This window comes from Gopherus flavomarginatus, chromosome 3 (assembly GCF_025201925.1).
Source record: "Gopherus flavomarginatus isolate rGopFla2 chromosome 3, rGopFla2.mat.asm, whole genome shotgun sequence".
NCBI lineage: Eukaryota > Metazoa > Chordata > Testudines > Testudinidae > Gopherus > Gopherus flavomarginatus.
This window is the reverse complement of record NC_066619.1, coordinates 42,679,701-42,693,951: the sequence shown is the minus strand read 5'-3', so window position 1 is coordinate 42,693,951 and position 14,251 is coordinate 42,679,701. Positions and strand designations below refer to the sequence as shown.

Genomic DNA, 14,251 nt, shown 5'->3' with positions numbered 1-14,251 from the left:
AAATGATACATGCATACAGATAGGATTAATAGATTCAGTAGATCATGACCTTTACAGAGATATGTTACCTGGTATATGTAGCATAAAACACATTCTAGTTATGTTTTTATTATATATATATATATAATATATAGACACACACACACACACAAAAAATACACACAGGCATATTTCCATAAAGCCTTATAGGTGGCACTGTCACACCTACCATTACGAGATTGCTCCCTACATTACCTTTTAAATGCTTTGTCCAGTCTTATATGAAGCAATGGGGTTTTCACCGGTTCCAGAGTGAGACTATTCCAAAACATAACAGATTTTGCCATCAGCAGTGGCGGATTAGCCACTGGGCCCCGGCCAATCGGGGAGCCCCAGAAAAATGGGCACGCTGACCTGCTCTTCCCCCTAGCCCAGCGCTCTTGCTGAGGAGCAGGGCAAGCCCCTGCACCCCAACCCTGCTCCCCGATAGGAGCGCTGGCTGGAGTGGCGCAAGCCCCCGTGCTCTGACCCCGTTCCCCAGCAGGTTTGGTGGGAGAGTATATTTTTATGTAGTAAATATTTTTAATCTCCTTTTTGTGTTTTTAATCACTACTTATGAGCCTTCACCATGATATCTAATACAGTAGTATCTAATATCCAGTAGTAAATACTTTAGTGAGCTAAACAAATTATTAATTATATTCCATTATATTTATTTATTAACTAAACACTGGAGTTTTCCAGAAAGATAAATCCCAAAACTGCAAGATATTCCTCATTCCCCATGCAACTTAGGAGAAACTACATGAGTCTATTCACTCATGAGAGGTGAAGAGAAAACCTCATCCTCAGTCCTTCCTAAAATTCTCCGTCCATGCTAACATTCACCCAGGCACTGAAGCCAGCTGCTGGGCCTAGTTCACTGCTGAGGTGCCAGAACAAAAAGCAAAGCTAATCACCCATCAATGCCATTTTAGGGCTTGCTTGTATGGGGATGCACCAGAAGCAGAGAATTATATCAGAATGGAGTGCGCACACACAGGAAGTTATACAGGCTTAGCTATAGTTCTGCCTGTCAGTTTCCCTGCATAGAAAAGCACTCTGAGTCAACCTTAACCCAAGGAAAATCATGACCTAGTGCGTGATACACTGAGGGATAAACTGCTGAGCTTTAATTGCCTTGGGAGTGCTCTTCACACTGGAAGTTTTCCAAAATACCATGGTGAAAGCTTGCTCTGTTTTGACCAGCGATAAAGTGAGATGAGCTGTGTAATAAACAGATAGCTAAGGGTTAATGTTCTTTTACCTGTAAAGGGTTAACAAAGGGAACCAAACACCTGACCAGAGGACCAATCAGGAAACAAGACTTTTTCAAATCTGGGTGGAGGGATGTTTTGAGTGTAAGTTCTTTGTTCTTTGTCTTGGTTCGGTGACCCTCTCGGCTCTGAGAGTGATCTTTCTATCTCCAGGCTTTCTAATCTTCTGTTTCCAAGTTGTAAGTACAAGGATAGTAAGACAATAGGTTTATATTGTTTTTTTTTTTTGTATTTACATGTGTGTAGTTGCTGGAATGTGTTAAATTGTATTCTCTTTGGATAAGGCTGTTTATTCATTTTTTCCTTTAAGCAATTGACCCTGTATATTGTCACCTTGATACAGAGACCATTTTATGTCCTTTTTCTTTCTTTTTATATAAAGCTCTCTTTTTAAGACCTGTTTAAGTGTTTTTCACTGGTTAAGGCTAAGAAACGAAGGGAAGGGGAAGAGAGATTAGATCTCTCGGTACTTGTGTTTCAAGGACTTGAAGCAGGGAGTATCCTAGGGTCCCCAGGGCTGGGAAATCTGGGAGGAGGTAAAGAGGGGGAAGGGAAATGGTTTATTCCCCTTTGTTGTGAGACTCAAGGAATCTGGGTCTTGGGGTCCCCTGGGAAGGTTTGGGGGGACCAGAGGGTATCAGGTCCTAAAATTCCTGATTGGTGGCAGCGATATCAGATCCAAGCTGGTAATTAAGTTTGGAGATTTCATGCTAGCATCTCATGTTCTGAACTCTAAGGTTCAGATCTGAGTAGGACAGTTACGACAAGCTGGGTTCCCAGAAGCTTCTTAGATTTGTTTGAAAATACAGGGTGCAAATCAGATGTAATGAAACAACTGCATGAGTGCAAGAAGCTGCTTGTGTGGAACTAAAGACTGGTGAATCCTTGTGGAAAGGACATCTCCAAGGCCTCGCAATGTGCAAATTCCAGTCCAGGTGGGAGTGTGCCTTTTGATGATTGGGAGTTTTCATTCACATGAGCCCTTTAGGTCATCTTTGGAGAAAACAACTGTTCCAGAAGAGATGCCTGAGGTGTTTCACCAGCTACTACCTACTACACACCCGCACACCTGCCTTCCTGATGAATGGAAGGATTGTGTGTGTGTGCACATGCGCACACGTCCCTGCGCCCTGACCTGCTCCCCAGCAGGAGCACTGGAGGGAGCAGGAGGGGCTCTCACCTAAGGCCACACAAATCCATAATCTGCCTCTGGCTGTCAGGAAGTTTTCCTATTATTTGATCTAAATTTTCTCTTTCATTCCATTAGTAATATTTATACTCTCTTTTAGTGTAAAAAAAAAATCTTTCCGCTTCTTGGTGTTTATATTAGCATACGTGTGGTTTAGTCATTGCTCAGCTATACCAGTCACATTTAGCACTTTTTTTAACCTTTCCCTTCATCTTAATTATTTGTTGCTTTTCTCTAAACTGTCCACTTTGTCTTTTTTCTCTATTCGTGTCCAGAATTGAACGTAGTATTCCAGATGCAGTTGCAGAGTGCTACAGAGAGACTGTTACTCTTTCTCATGACATACTTGTGTGGGGGGGGTGGGGCAAGGCAGTACTCAAAATTACGTTTGTTGTATGTTGCTGCCATAACACATTACTAACCTGTATCTAATTTTCTAGTATCTTTCTATTATTGCTTTTCAGATTCCTTATTTGTTTTGAGTATCTGTGTTTCCAATTAGTACTGTCCATCAGCAAAAAACAGTTTGCATTTTCCCCATCTCATTTGGTTATTTCCTACCCATACTTCTAAACACGAGGGCCTAGATCCACAAAGGGATTTAGGCATTGCAATCCCTAACTCTTAGGTGCCTAGAAAAATCAGTGGAATAATAATAGGGTCCATAAAGCCCTATACAAAGAATGGTGAGAGACTGCCTTAAAATGCCACCCACAAAATCCAGCAAGTTAGGCGGAGAGCCACCTAAGCTAGCTAATAACAGATGCTGATGAGAGGGATGTGTTCTAAGCTCGTCCCACAGAGATAGGTGCATAAGTCTAGATTGAAGGAGGTGCCTAACTTCACTTGCAATCAACAGCAGAGAACCCCTTTCCTGGAATCAGGCAACTTAGGGATTTTGTGGGGAGCCCTCACTATGGCACACTCCCGGGCAACCTAGCGCAGCAGTGCAATTACATATGTCTGAGTTTCCCCTACTGGGAGTCTCAATAAGTCCAACAAAGCTTATGTATATTGACAGTGCTCCTTCAAGGCTGTAGTTTATTTAACCCAAAGGCAAAATGATATGCAGGCCTCCCCCCAAAAGTCTGCAGCTAGAGGGGGAGGGGGCTGAATTAACCTTAGTCCATCAACCCCATTTATGTTCGTGTCCCTTACCAGTGAGACCTCTTGAGCCAGGGACTCTTGTCATCTCCAGAGGAAGGATCTCTTTTCTTGGGTCAAGATCCCCAAATGTGAGACCCTTTCTCAAAACGACATACAATTCTTCTAATCTGGGGCTTTTGCTACTTGATGAATTCCTTCCATGAGGATCAGGTTCTGCTGAGACTTGGCATTCCTTCCTTTCAGAGCATCTCCCACCTAGGAGCATTCTTACAGGTACTTGGTACCTTACAGGTTAAGGTAAGCTCCCTTAATGGCTACCCCATGAAAAATATCTCACATTGGAAGCTTCCTTGTTCTGGGTTCTGCTTTTCTCCCCAAGAGCCTCTGTTCTTTAGTAGTATTTACTGAGAGTAGCTTCCTTTTATCATGCCTGGTGCTTCCCTTCCTAATTAACTGCCTACCAATTACTCAGTGAGTTAATTAGCCCCAGGTTCACCTAAGTTATCTCATTTCCCCTTGTGGAGCTTGTCAGAGATAGGCTCAGCTCCTGAACCCTATTCAGGACCAGCTATCCTCTGACAGTGTCTGAGCCATTTCTTATGAGAATGAATTAGGTGTATGCCTCTTTCCACACAAAATGGGGATGGTCATAGTACCCAACTTATAACTTTTAGCTCTGTGGTTAAGGCACTCACGGTGGATGTTGGAAATCTAGGTTAAATTCCTCCTGCCTGATGAGGAGAGAGGATTTGAATAGTGGTCCTCCACCTCTCTGGAAAGTGCTTTAATCACTGGGTTATGGGATATTTTGATGTGGGTTGTTCTCAATCTGGATAAATAAATAGTTAGAGGGACACAGAGACACATAGGTGCTGGAATTAGGGGTGCTGTGGGTGTGGCAGCACCCACTGATTTAAAGTGGTTTCCATCATATGCAGGGTTTACAGTTGTGTTTAATGGTTTTCAGCACCCCCATTATAAAAATTGTACCAGCACCTATGCAGAGAAAGTGTGAGAATGAGACTATACTTGGTGGCAAGGATACCTGTCCACAAGGTGGGAGACCTAGGAGCCAGTCCCCCTGCTCCAGTGACTAGTTATTTATCCAAAGTTGGAAAACTTCAACAAGAGAGATCCACACCAGAATATCCCATAGCCTGCTGTTTAAGGCACCATCTCCTCCTCCTCCATTTTGAATGAGGCCTGTTCCAGTGGGCATGCTTTAAGGACACTTACCTGATTGGGCCAGGCAGGGAAGATCGGTGAGCAGACACCTCTGTTTTGTAGATCTTGCTGGGGTTTAGGCGTGGGACAGGCCTGCACATGCTCAAACATAGAAACTTAGGTGCCTAGGGAACTTTCACAGTGGAAACATAGGCACTGAGTGACTGTAGCTACCTATAGCATTAGGCAACAACAAAGTGGACGTTTTGTGAACTGCAGTGTTGCCTAAAACTGGGACTTATGCACTTAAGTCCATTTGTGGATCTGGGCCTAGATCCTTTCATATTTTTTCTGTATACTCACTTTTGTTCAAAACACCTCCCTCTCAACATATTATCAATTGGTAATTTAATTAATCTGCTGTTAAGCCCTTCTTTCATTGAAGACCAGAGAGAACACTGAAAAGTGACATCTTGACACATCTTTGTTGTTTTTCATTACCTTTTGTGTATGTTCCTTCAATAAACCTTCACTCCACACAGTGCTGTTATCCAAACTGATTTTAATTAATTTGGGAGCATAGTTCCGGAAACTAAATTTCATATATTCATCTCTTGAGTCGTGCAAGAATCCAGTTGTACAGGTCTCTCGCAACTTACGCGCATTTAACATGCGTGATTTCAACTTTACGTGTACGGCCGGAGTTGGGGGGATGTGGCCTCAAGCAGGGGGCGTGGCCTCATGATTTAAAGGTCCTGGGCCACCAGATGTGGCTGGGAGTCCCAGGCCCTTTAAATCACCCAGGCTGGTAGCCCCTGTGGCAAACTAAAGGGCCCGAGGCTCCAGCCACTGTGGAGCTCCGGGCCCTTTAAATGCCAGCCCCAGCCCGGCTGCCAAAGCTGCGGGTGGCATTTAAAGGGCTACTCCGGGCTCCCCACCATGGCGGGAAGCCCGACGGAGCCCTTTAAATCCCGCCCGCAGCTCCGATGGGGGCGGGGGGCATTTAAAAGGCGGCAGGGTTTAAAGGGCTTGGGGATATAATTTTGGCTATACACGGTTTTCGCTTTACACGATAACCACAGAACAGAACCCCCACCTATGATAAGACTTGCCTGTATTCCTCTGAGTTCTTAAAGAATTTCACTGGTGGATTGCAGCATTACTTGGAGCCGTTCTTGTCCAAAGCAGACCACAACACATCAAACTTAACATCTGTGCGCTAAAGGGTACACAATAAACTTTGGAGTATGTAGCCCCACAGCATGCAATAGCTCCTAACCTAAAAGAGAGGCCAATAGATCTGGTCACCTCTTGAAATTGTAGGGTAGAAATGGTCTGTGAGGAAGAAGTAGAGTGAATTTTCTACACAGCTTAGTTTATTACGTTGCGCAGGAACTCCATGTGTAACTTAATTGAGTAAATGCATCTGTTTTGAGTTGAAAATCTCTTCTGTCTGTAGCTAACTACATTAAATGGATTTTTTGTATTGTTTCCAGAGGTTGCCTGATCAGTCAAGTAGATTGAACCCAGAGCTGAGAGCCAAGAACTCCTGAGTTCTCTTTCTGATTTTTACCACTGTCTAGCCTTGAAAAAGTTACTTGTGGCTCGAGTTTCAGGCCTTTAATCTCCTGGACCAAATTCACTGCTGTTATAAGCGAATGTGACTTAATTGACATCAAGGATTTGCAATGAATTTGGTTTTCATAGAATCATAGAAAAATGGAGAAGGTATGACTAGTTTACCTTGGAGAGGTGTTGTGAAGATAAATTAGTTAATAAACCTGTTTTAAGAAGAAAAATGTAAAGTATTTTTATTTAGTTGAATAGATAAGATCCATGAGTAAGTGAATGTGCTGAACATTTTATATGCAGCAAATGTGCTTATTGGGTCTTTTTATGTATTTATTTCAGATTTCAGTTGCTTTGGGAACTTCTACAGAAATACAATACAAACATTTAAACAATTCCGTACACAGAAGACTACCCCGTGACTGCTTAGATATTTTTACCCAATATTATAACAACCACCCCAGGAGCCCCAAGACTAACTGTTCCCTCCTCGCAACCTAGAATCCATAAGCCTTCTCAGATTCCCGAGGGTAGGCTTTATCACGTAGAAAGCTTTTAATTTTTATCCTTGCATATATCATTATCTAGAGGAAAACATTAGATAAGTCTCCAGTTGTAATGATGGAAGCTTAATATTAAGCAATATATAATTCAAAGCTGTTTTTTTAACCATTAAGATGATTGCCCAAATATCTGACACATTTTAACGTCTAATTCCCAGGGTTTGGGCCAGGGTAGCTCTAGAGATACACGGACTTCCTCTTTTTCATGGTTGATTGCCCTGAACAGCAATAGTACATTGTAACTGATATTCATGGTGTAGAGTATAATGAATTATATTATCTTCATGTCCTTGAAATATATTACTTTAATGAGTGATTTTGTTGAGGATCATATGTCTCTAGAGTCGTTAACTTAGCTTCTGTATTGTAATACAACAAGATATATACTGTGCTTCTCATGTCTCCTACAATAACTAAATATATGACTGCATTCTGACTTGCAATACATCTTACCTATTGTAGGCAGCAAGTTTAATGCAGAATCCTCAAGTTCAACAACTGTAAGTATTAACATGGAGTATCAATGAAAAGAGATGCCAGTGGTGTCTGAGTGGACTAGCAAACCAAAAGCAAATGGCAATGGATTACTAACATTTGTATTATGTTCTTCGTATTATTGGCTTTACAGCTGTACTCTTTGTAACTAGATCTAGTTTCCCCTACAGCTCACTTAATAACTGGTACTCTTTCTAGTAAGCCAGCAAAGAACTACAGTTTGTCACTTAACATGAGGTTCTCAAACTGGGGTCATGAGGTTTTGGGGAGGAGGTCATGAGCTGTCAATCTCCACCCCAAACCCTGCTTTGCCTCAAGCATTTATAATGGTGTTAAATATATAAAAAAGTGTACCTAATTTATAAGGGGGGTTGCACTCAGAGGCTTGCTATGTGAAAGGGGTCACCAGTACAAAAGTTTGAAAGCCACTGACTTAAGATAACACCAGTGCTGTGTTAATTGTTCTAGAATGTCGGGGATGATGTCCAATGCCATTGGTGGCCCTGCTGCAGGTGTTGGTGGCCTAACTGATCTGTCAAGCCTCATACATGCGTAAGTGTTGTGAAGATTTACATATTATTTTAATTACCTAACATTTGTAGAAGCAGCACTCAGCTGCTGTTTAAAAGAGACAGTGTCAGGCTGATTTTTAGCCTTTGTGTTCCTGATAACCTTAGATGATTAAACTGTACATCTTACTCTTCATTATTTTATATTTACTTACTTTGTACACTTCATTCATTCAGTTTGAACATGCATACTGACAGCTCAGTTTCACTTTCTGGTGCTCATGCATTATTTGCTTTTTAGACTCGGCTCATTAGAAGTGCCTGTTTAAATTTTTAGGTGCTTGTATATTTTTCTTCCAAATTGCATTGGACCAGCCTCCTCCAAAAACTTCTCAGTACCCTGCAGCTAAAGTCCTGTTCCCTCAAGCCATATTCAGCCTACCCACTTGAGGAAAGGCTATAAGAATGAATAGGTCTTGTTGAGTGATCTGAAATTCAGCAAACTCAGTCTCTGTCAGACCTAGGGCTGCAGTGAGTATGAAAGGCTGAAAATATCCTGCCACGCCAGTTTCCTCCCATTTAAACTCAGAGGGGCTGCTGCTTCAAGCATCATCACATGAGGAGAGAGGTGGTTTCTACAGTAGCCAGGACCATTTTAATAATTCACATTATTGGCAACAAAAGTGCAGATCACTCTGTCAAGGACCCATTCCCTGCCCACCCCCAAAATGGCAGCCTTCCTACCCAATGCACATCAAATTAAAGCAGTATTGGTAGCTACTGCTACCTAGACAAAATTCTCACAAGAGCTTATTCCTGGAGTAACAGAGTTCTTTCAGTTGTTTTTCCTAGTGATCAAGTATTTTGGCTGTCTCGTCTGAGGTTAATTTCAGCTAGTTAGCTCAGTACAAGCCACAATCCTGGCTAGTCATCACATAAATGCGGATCAGAGACTCTTTGGGTGAAGTGAAGTCCACTTGTAGAGCTGGGTGTTATCAGCATAATGGAGCCTATGTTACCTCACATTCTCCCCATGGCCTCATCTACACATGCACAAAATGGCTAGCAGAATACATCTGATGTGGGGTTTCAGAGATTGTCATTAGGCTAGAAGAGCAATTGACCCAAATTGCCTGCTGGCATCTTTTGGAAGGAAAGGAGCAGAGTCACTCAAGAGCAGCTTTGTTTACCAATGTTAGTGTCTGCAGGTGAGTCAACAATAGTTCTCATCAAAGGCAACTGATGGGTCTAAAGATTCAACATGGACACGTGTCCATCTATCATCAGAACAGAATTCAACTAGTAAAAGCTATAACACCATGATTATTTTAATACATATCATCCCAGCCATGCTTGCTTTTGCTTTTATTTACATAACATAGCTTCAGCTATCATAAAACTGGCTGTTTTCTTGCTGCGTGCCAATTATTTTTCACTTATTGATTTACAAAAAACTGTTCAACACAGGGGACAGCAGTTTGCACAACAGATACAGCAGCAGAATCCAGAGCTCATAGAACAACTGAGAAATCATGTCCGGAGCAGATCTTTCAGTGGCAGCACTGAAGAGCATTCCTGATTTCAAGGAGGCATGTGGTTGTAGAACTAGAAATGTGAATGGTATATAATCCCAAAATGCACACAGTAGCTAGTAGCAAATGCATCATTGTAACTACTCTGTTTGGACATGAGACAGAAAATCCTTTGTGTCTGTTCGTTAAACAAGGATAAATCTGTTAAACAGATCTGTTGCACACAAGTTTGAACATATGTGTATATATAGTGAATTATTTATAAATTAATATATATATTAAATACATTGACTTAAACTTCCAGTATATAAAAATGATCATTTTTAGGCTTTTCAAATTAATGAACACTATCTATTAATGGATGTTAAAACTTGCCATCTCTTTTAAAGAGAGACTACTTACTATGGACCAAGGCTGTGCATTGGAGTGATCACAGGGCTGCTGTGGGGGGAAGTGAGTCTAATGCTTTAATGGGTGCTGGTATGCCTGCATAGAAATTTAGTTTTAAAAATTACATTGTAAAAGGCCAATAGTTCAGTAGTGAAGGTTTGCATAGCTCTGCTTCTTACCAGATCTGCTATGAAACAATAGATCTGACCAACACTCTGCTTCTTGTGATGAGCCTATGGGGGTGATGGAGTGCAATGTGGATTTAAAATATGTGCCGGAGGGTCAGTCCTATGACTCTGTAGCACTGAGAGTCCCTAGGGTTTGTTGAGAGGTTTTTGCTATCAGCATCACATGCCTTTCAACTTCACCTGGTGGGAAGAAGGTGGGTGGTAGAGCCTAGGGATGATTAAGAGTTGCGCATACAGAGAGGATGATAAAACTGTGGTAGGAGGAAGATATGTAGCAATCAGAGGAAGAGACCGGGCCAACGGAGAAGGAAAGAGGAATTTCTACTGCTATATATGTCCCAAAATCATCTTAGTAGCCCTGGAGGTCTCCATTATGGCACTAAAAGCATAGGCATGGAAAGTTGTACTTCATTCTTGTGTGTATACAACATGAATTTAAGAATCCTTAACTGTGATTAGTTAAACTGGTCACACACCTACACAAGTCATTAGCACTGAAAACTTAGGTGATTAGAACAAATCAATATGTACCATAGTGTAGTAAATCACTGGCTAAGGAAAAAAACAGTTAAGGATTTTTGAAGATTAATTATGTAACTTGTATATTTTAAATAAGTGATTAATGGTGAAAGGGCCATGAAATAGTTCTTCCTATGTTCCTCTTCCCAGCTCTCCTAACCTGAAACTTTCAGACCTCCTTGTTTTTCTGTATTTTTTTCTTTAATATTTTGTAACCTGTTTACTTTCAGTTTGCTGTTCATGCCACCTACTGCTGCTGGATACACTGAAGCTTGGTCTATTCCAGTGTTTTTCAATGACTGGTCCATTAACCTGCGCTGGTCCCTGAGATCTCCCTGCCACAATTTAGGAAGGCAGCAAGCTGGTCCCTGGTATCAAAGAGGTTGTGAAACACTGGTCTATACTACTACCTTTTGTCAGTATAACTACTATGTCACTCAGAGCTGTGGAAGATCCATACTCCTGAGCAATGCACTTATACTGACTTAACCTCTGGGGTAGACAGCACTAGATTGACATAGCTACTGCTTTCTCAGGAAGGTGCAGTACCTGTGCTGACTGCGGAAGCTCTCTTGCATATGTAGTGTCTTTGCTAAGCGCTAATGAGAAGACATTGCGCGGAATGTAAGAGAGAGCAGAATTTAGAACTAAGGCAGAAGCTCCTTTCTGAGTTTGGTGATGGGAGGGTAAAAATTCCCAATTTTGTCAGGCTGTATATATTGCACAGGGGGAAATGTGCAGACATGAAAATCAGACTAACATCCATTGCATAAGACTTTATATTTTATTAACTAAATAACTCTTACATGGCATTAGATTATTAGCTTTATTTTTTCTAAAAAGAATGCTATTTATAATTGCGCTGCGTGCTCATTAATGTACTCTGGGGTGCATTGGAGATATTAGGCAAACACTCCTAAGCTCTAAATTGAATCAGTGCTATTCTGATTTATTGGCTGATCACATGGAAAGAAGTGTTTACACTGGCTATGTGTCTGCCTTTTCTGTACTTTAGATTTTTTCAGTTGTAGTTCAGGTAACTAATATCTGCCTTTAGGCAGATTGTTTTTACTAAAAAAAGGAATTATTGCTTTTTATAAAAAAACAGAATTAAGCCCCAAATAATATAGTTACATTAGGAATCTACAGATGCAGAAATCATTTGGCAGATTTTTTCCATAATGCACTCTTTGAACAGACTACACAGTGTATTCTCCACTATACTTGACCCTTCCAGATTTTCAGCAACTCCAAGGTCAATTCCATTTTTTTTGCACTAAATTTAATAAAGGAAACAAAACAAAAGTGGGGCTTTACAGAAGCAAAGGATGTGACCCAGTATATTTACCCTTGTGTTCTGACAATCTTCATTTAATATTTTAGTTTTCTTACGCTCTCCTACTAAAAAATCTTTTGTAGTAGAGTGTCTTTAATGATGGTTAAGTATAATAATCCTAAACTATACTCTTCTGTATAACAATGATATAAACAAAGGTTGCCTGTAGGGGTTCAAAACAGCCACTCTTTCTGCTTGTAGTTATATGTACATGCAGCTACTGAGTATTCTGCAGATGTCTGTTCTGGTAGAGCCAGCCCTGTCAAACTACTCTGAAGTAGTTATCACTAGTGCTATGAACTGTACTCTTGGAACCATGCTTATTAGAAGTTGTAACTTCCATTTCACATACCACACTGTTAAGAACGTGAGTCTTATTCCAGCATCTGTAACAAGAATGCTCGTTTTTAGATTTTTGATGGCATTACCTAATGCAGGAACATGTCACAACTGACAATAGAAAACTTGCAACCGTCTATTATATTTTGCATATGAGCAGATGGGACTTTATAGCTTAAAAAAAACAAATTCCCTAATGGACAGTAGCTGTCATTAACTACTCTTTCCATTTAAGTCCAGGAAGAGTTTTCATTCATGCTAAAAAGTATTTTGCCACTCTGCAGGCTACATATTCACAATGTCATAACTTGTTTTAATCAGTGATTGAAGAGAGAGCTTGGGTACTTTGAATGTTGAAAAAAATTCATACTGATAAGTGGTAAACCATGACCTAAACAAATATTGCTTTCCTTTTAGACCAAATGCAGTTTATCAGTGAACTAAATAAATAATTATGCATTTAAAATGTTTGGTTTGTTTGGTTTCTGCAGCAACAAATTCATGTGGTAAGCAGTAGAAAAGGGGGAAATATCTTGCAAAATAATTTAGAGTTTACTTTATTCGCACACTTAAAATATGAATTTACAACAGGTTTGTGTGGAAATGTTTTATTTTCATCTGTTTGATGTCTCTCTCGGAAAATACAACTAAAGCTGTACTTCAGCACACAGCACCAAACAAGCATTTTCTTTTGCTAAAATGCAATTTTGGGTTTTTGATCAAGGGAGAGGGTGGCCATATGGTTACATCTCCTTAAACTTGTGTTAGAACCTGAGTACGTTCAAAATGATTTTTTTGGGGGGGTGGGGGGCGGGAGGGCGGCGCAATAGTTTTCTTTTCTCTTATTACTCCATTGAACTCTGTGGATTACGTGAAAGCATGTTGCCCTCTATTAACTACCTGAAGTTTAGAAGGAATATAAGATTATTTCTGTAGCTGCATTCTTTAGCTTTTGCTCAACTGATAGATGCATGTTGATTATTCATTGGGGGAATTTTAAAATATTGTACGCAGAATTCTTAATTTTTTGGTGCAGAATTCCCCCAGGAGTACAACATGCAGAGTGAAGGTAGGCTGTACTGTTCACATATACATGGCAACTTAGCTACTTTAGGAGTAAGCTATCAATCAAGCATATATTGATTAAAACAGCTCTGAAAGAGTAAGTTCAGCTTGGCCACTACCACTCGCTCTTTTAATTTAGTAATCTGGTAATGATCCATCCAGGACCGGCGCTAGGGGTTTTAGCGCCCTAGGCGCACGGCAATTTCGCCACCCCGTGGGTCAGGTGGAGCTGCCGCAGTCATGCCTGCGGGAGGTCCACTGGAGCCGCGCTAGCAGCTGACCGTCCGCAGCCACGACTGCGGCAGCTCCACCAGAGCCGCCCACCAATAATCCTGGCGCCCTAGGCGATTGCCTAGGCTGCCTAAATGAAAGCGCCAGCCCTGGATCCATCCCATATATTTAAAAAAAACCTCTCCATTTACCTACACTAAAGAAAAAATTATGATGATAATATTGGAAAGTCTAAAATAAACATTTCAAACTAGGCAAGATTGCTGTGTGATAACCCTGGGGGAAAATGTGAAAAGCCAGAGAGAAGGACTTTTCTTTATTTAGTAATAGTCTTGAAAATAACTTGGATGTAGGAACTGGCCACTTCGGGTAAGCGTGAAATTACCAATCTAGACAAGGCCACGGGGAAAAATGTTTACTGTGTGAATACAAAGAATATAGAACCCCCTGCCCCCCCAAATCATTCTAATCGTGTATCAGGTAATTTCCAAGAGTATTCAGTGACAGGGGGCGGATGTTGCAGGGAGGTCTTTAAGGTTGGTGTGTGTCTATCACTATCCTGCACAGAGAGGGCAAAGTGTGCAGAGTGCTTGTGTGTGACAGGAGGTGTTAGTTTCAGGGATCTGAGTTACAGCAGGCAGTAGAAAAAATTGCTGCTTGCTAAGGGCCGGTAGGGGAGAGGTGCCTCACAATCCTGGGTACCCAGAGGGAGCATCACAGCAGTGAGCAGGGAATCTGGGAAAGAGATTGGAGCCAGGGG

At 41.2% G+C, this 14,251-nt stretch overlaps 1 protein-coding gene across 5 annotated transcripts in view; it reads left to right on the top strand.

Moving 5' to 3' along the window:
• The window catches only part of SGTB (small glutamine rich tetratricopeptide repeat co-chaperone beta), a 47,044-nt gene extending 34,259 nt beyond the window's left edge, over nt 1–12,785 (top strand). For 4 of the 5 annotated variants that reach the window (XM_050947105.1, XM_050947108.1, XM_050947107.1 and 1 more), the window contains exons 9-11: nt 7,350–7,387; nt 7,851–7,934; nt 9,359–12,785. In XM_050947105.1, coding sequence (XP_050803062.1) covers nt 7,350–7,387; nt 7,851–7,934; nt 9,359–9,470 — 234 coding nt within the window. In that variant the 3' untranslated portion in view covers nt 9,471–12,785. Of the gene's footprint in view, nt 1–6,251; nt 6,616–7,349; nt 7,388–7,850; nt 7,935–9,358 lie in introns of those variants that run through there. The other variant, XM_050947109.1, reaches the window with a different exon arrangement.
• The last annotated feature ends 1,466 nt before the right edge of the window (nt 12,786–14,251 follow it).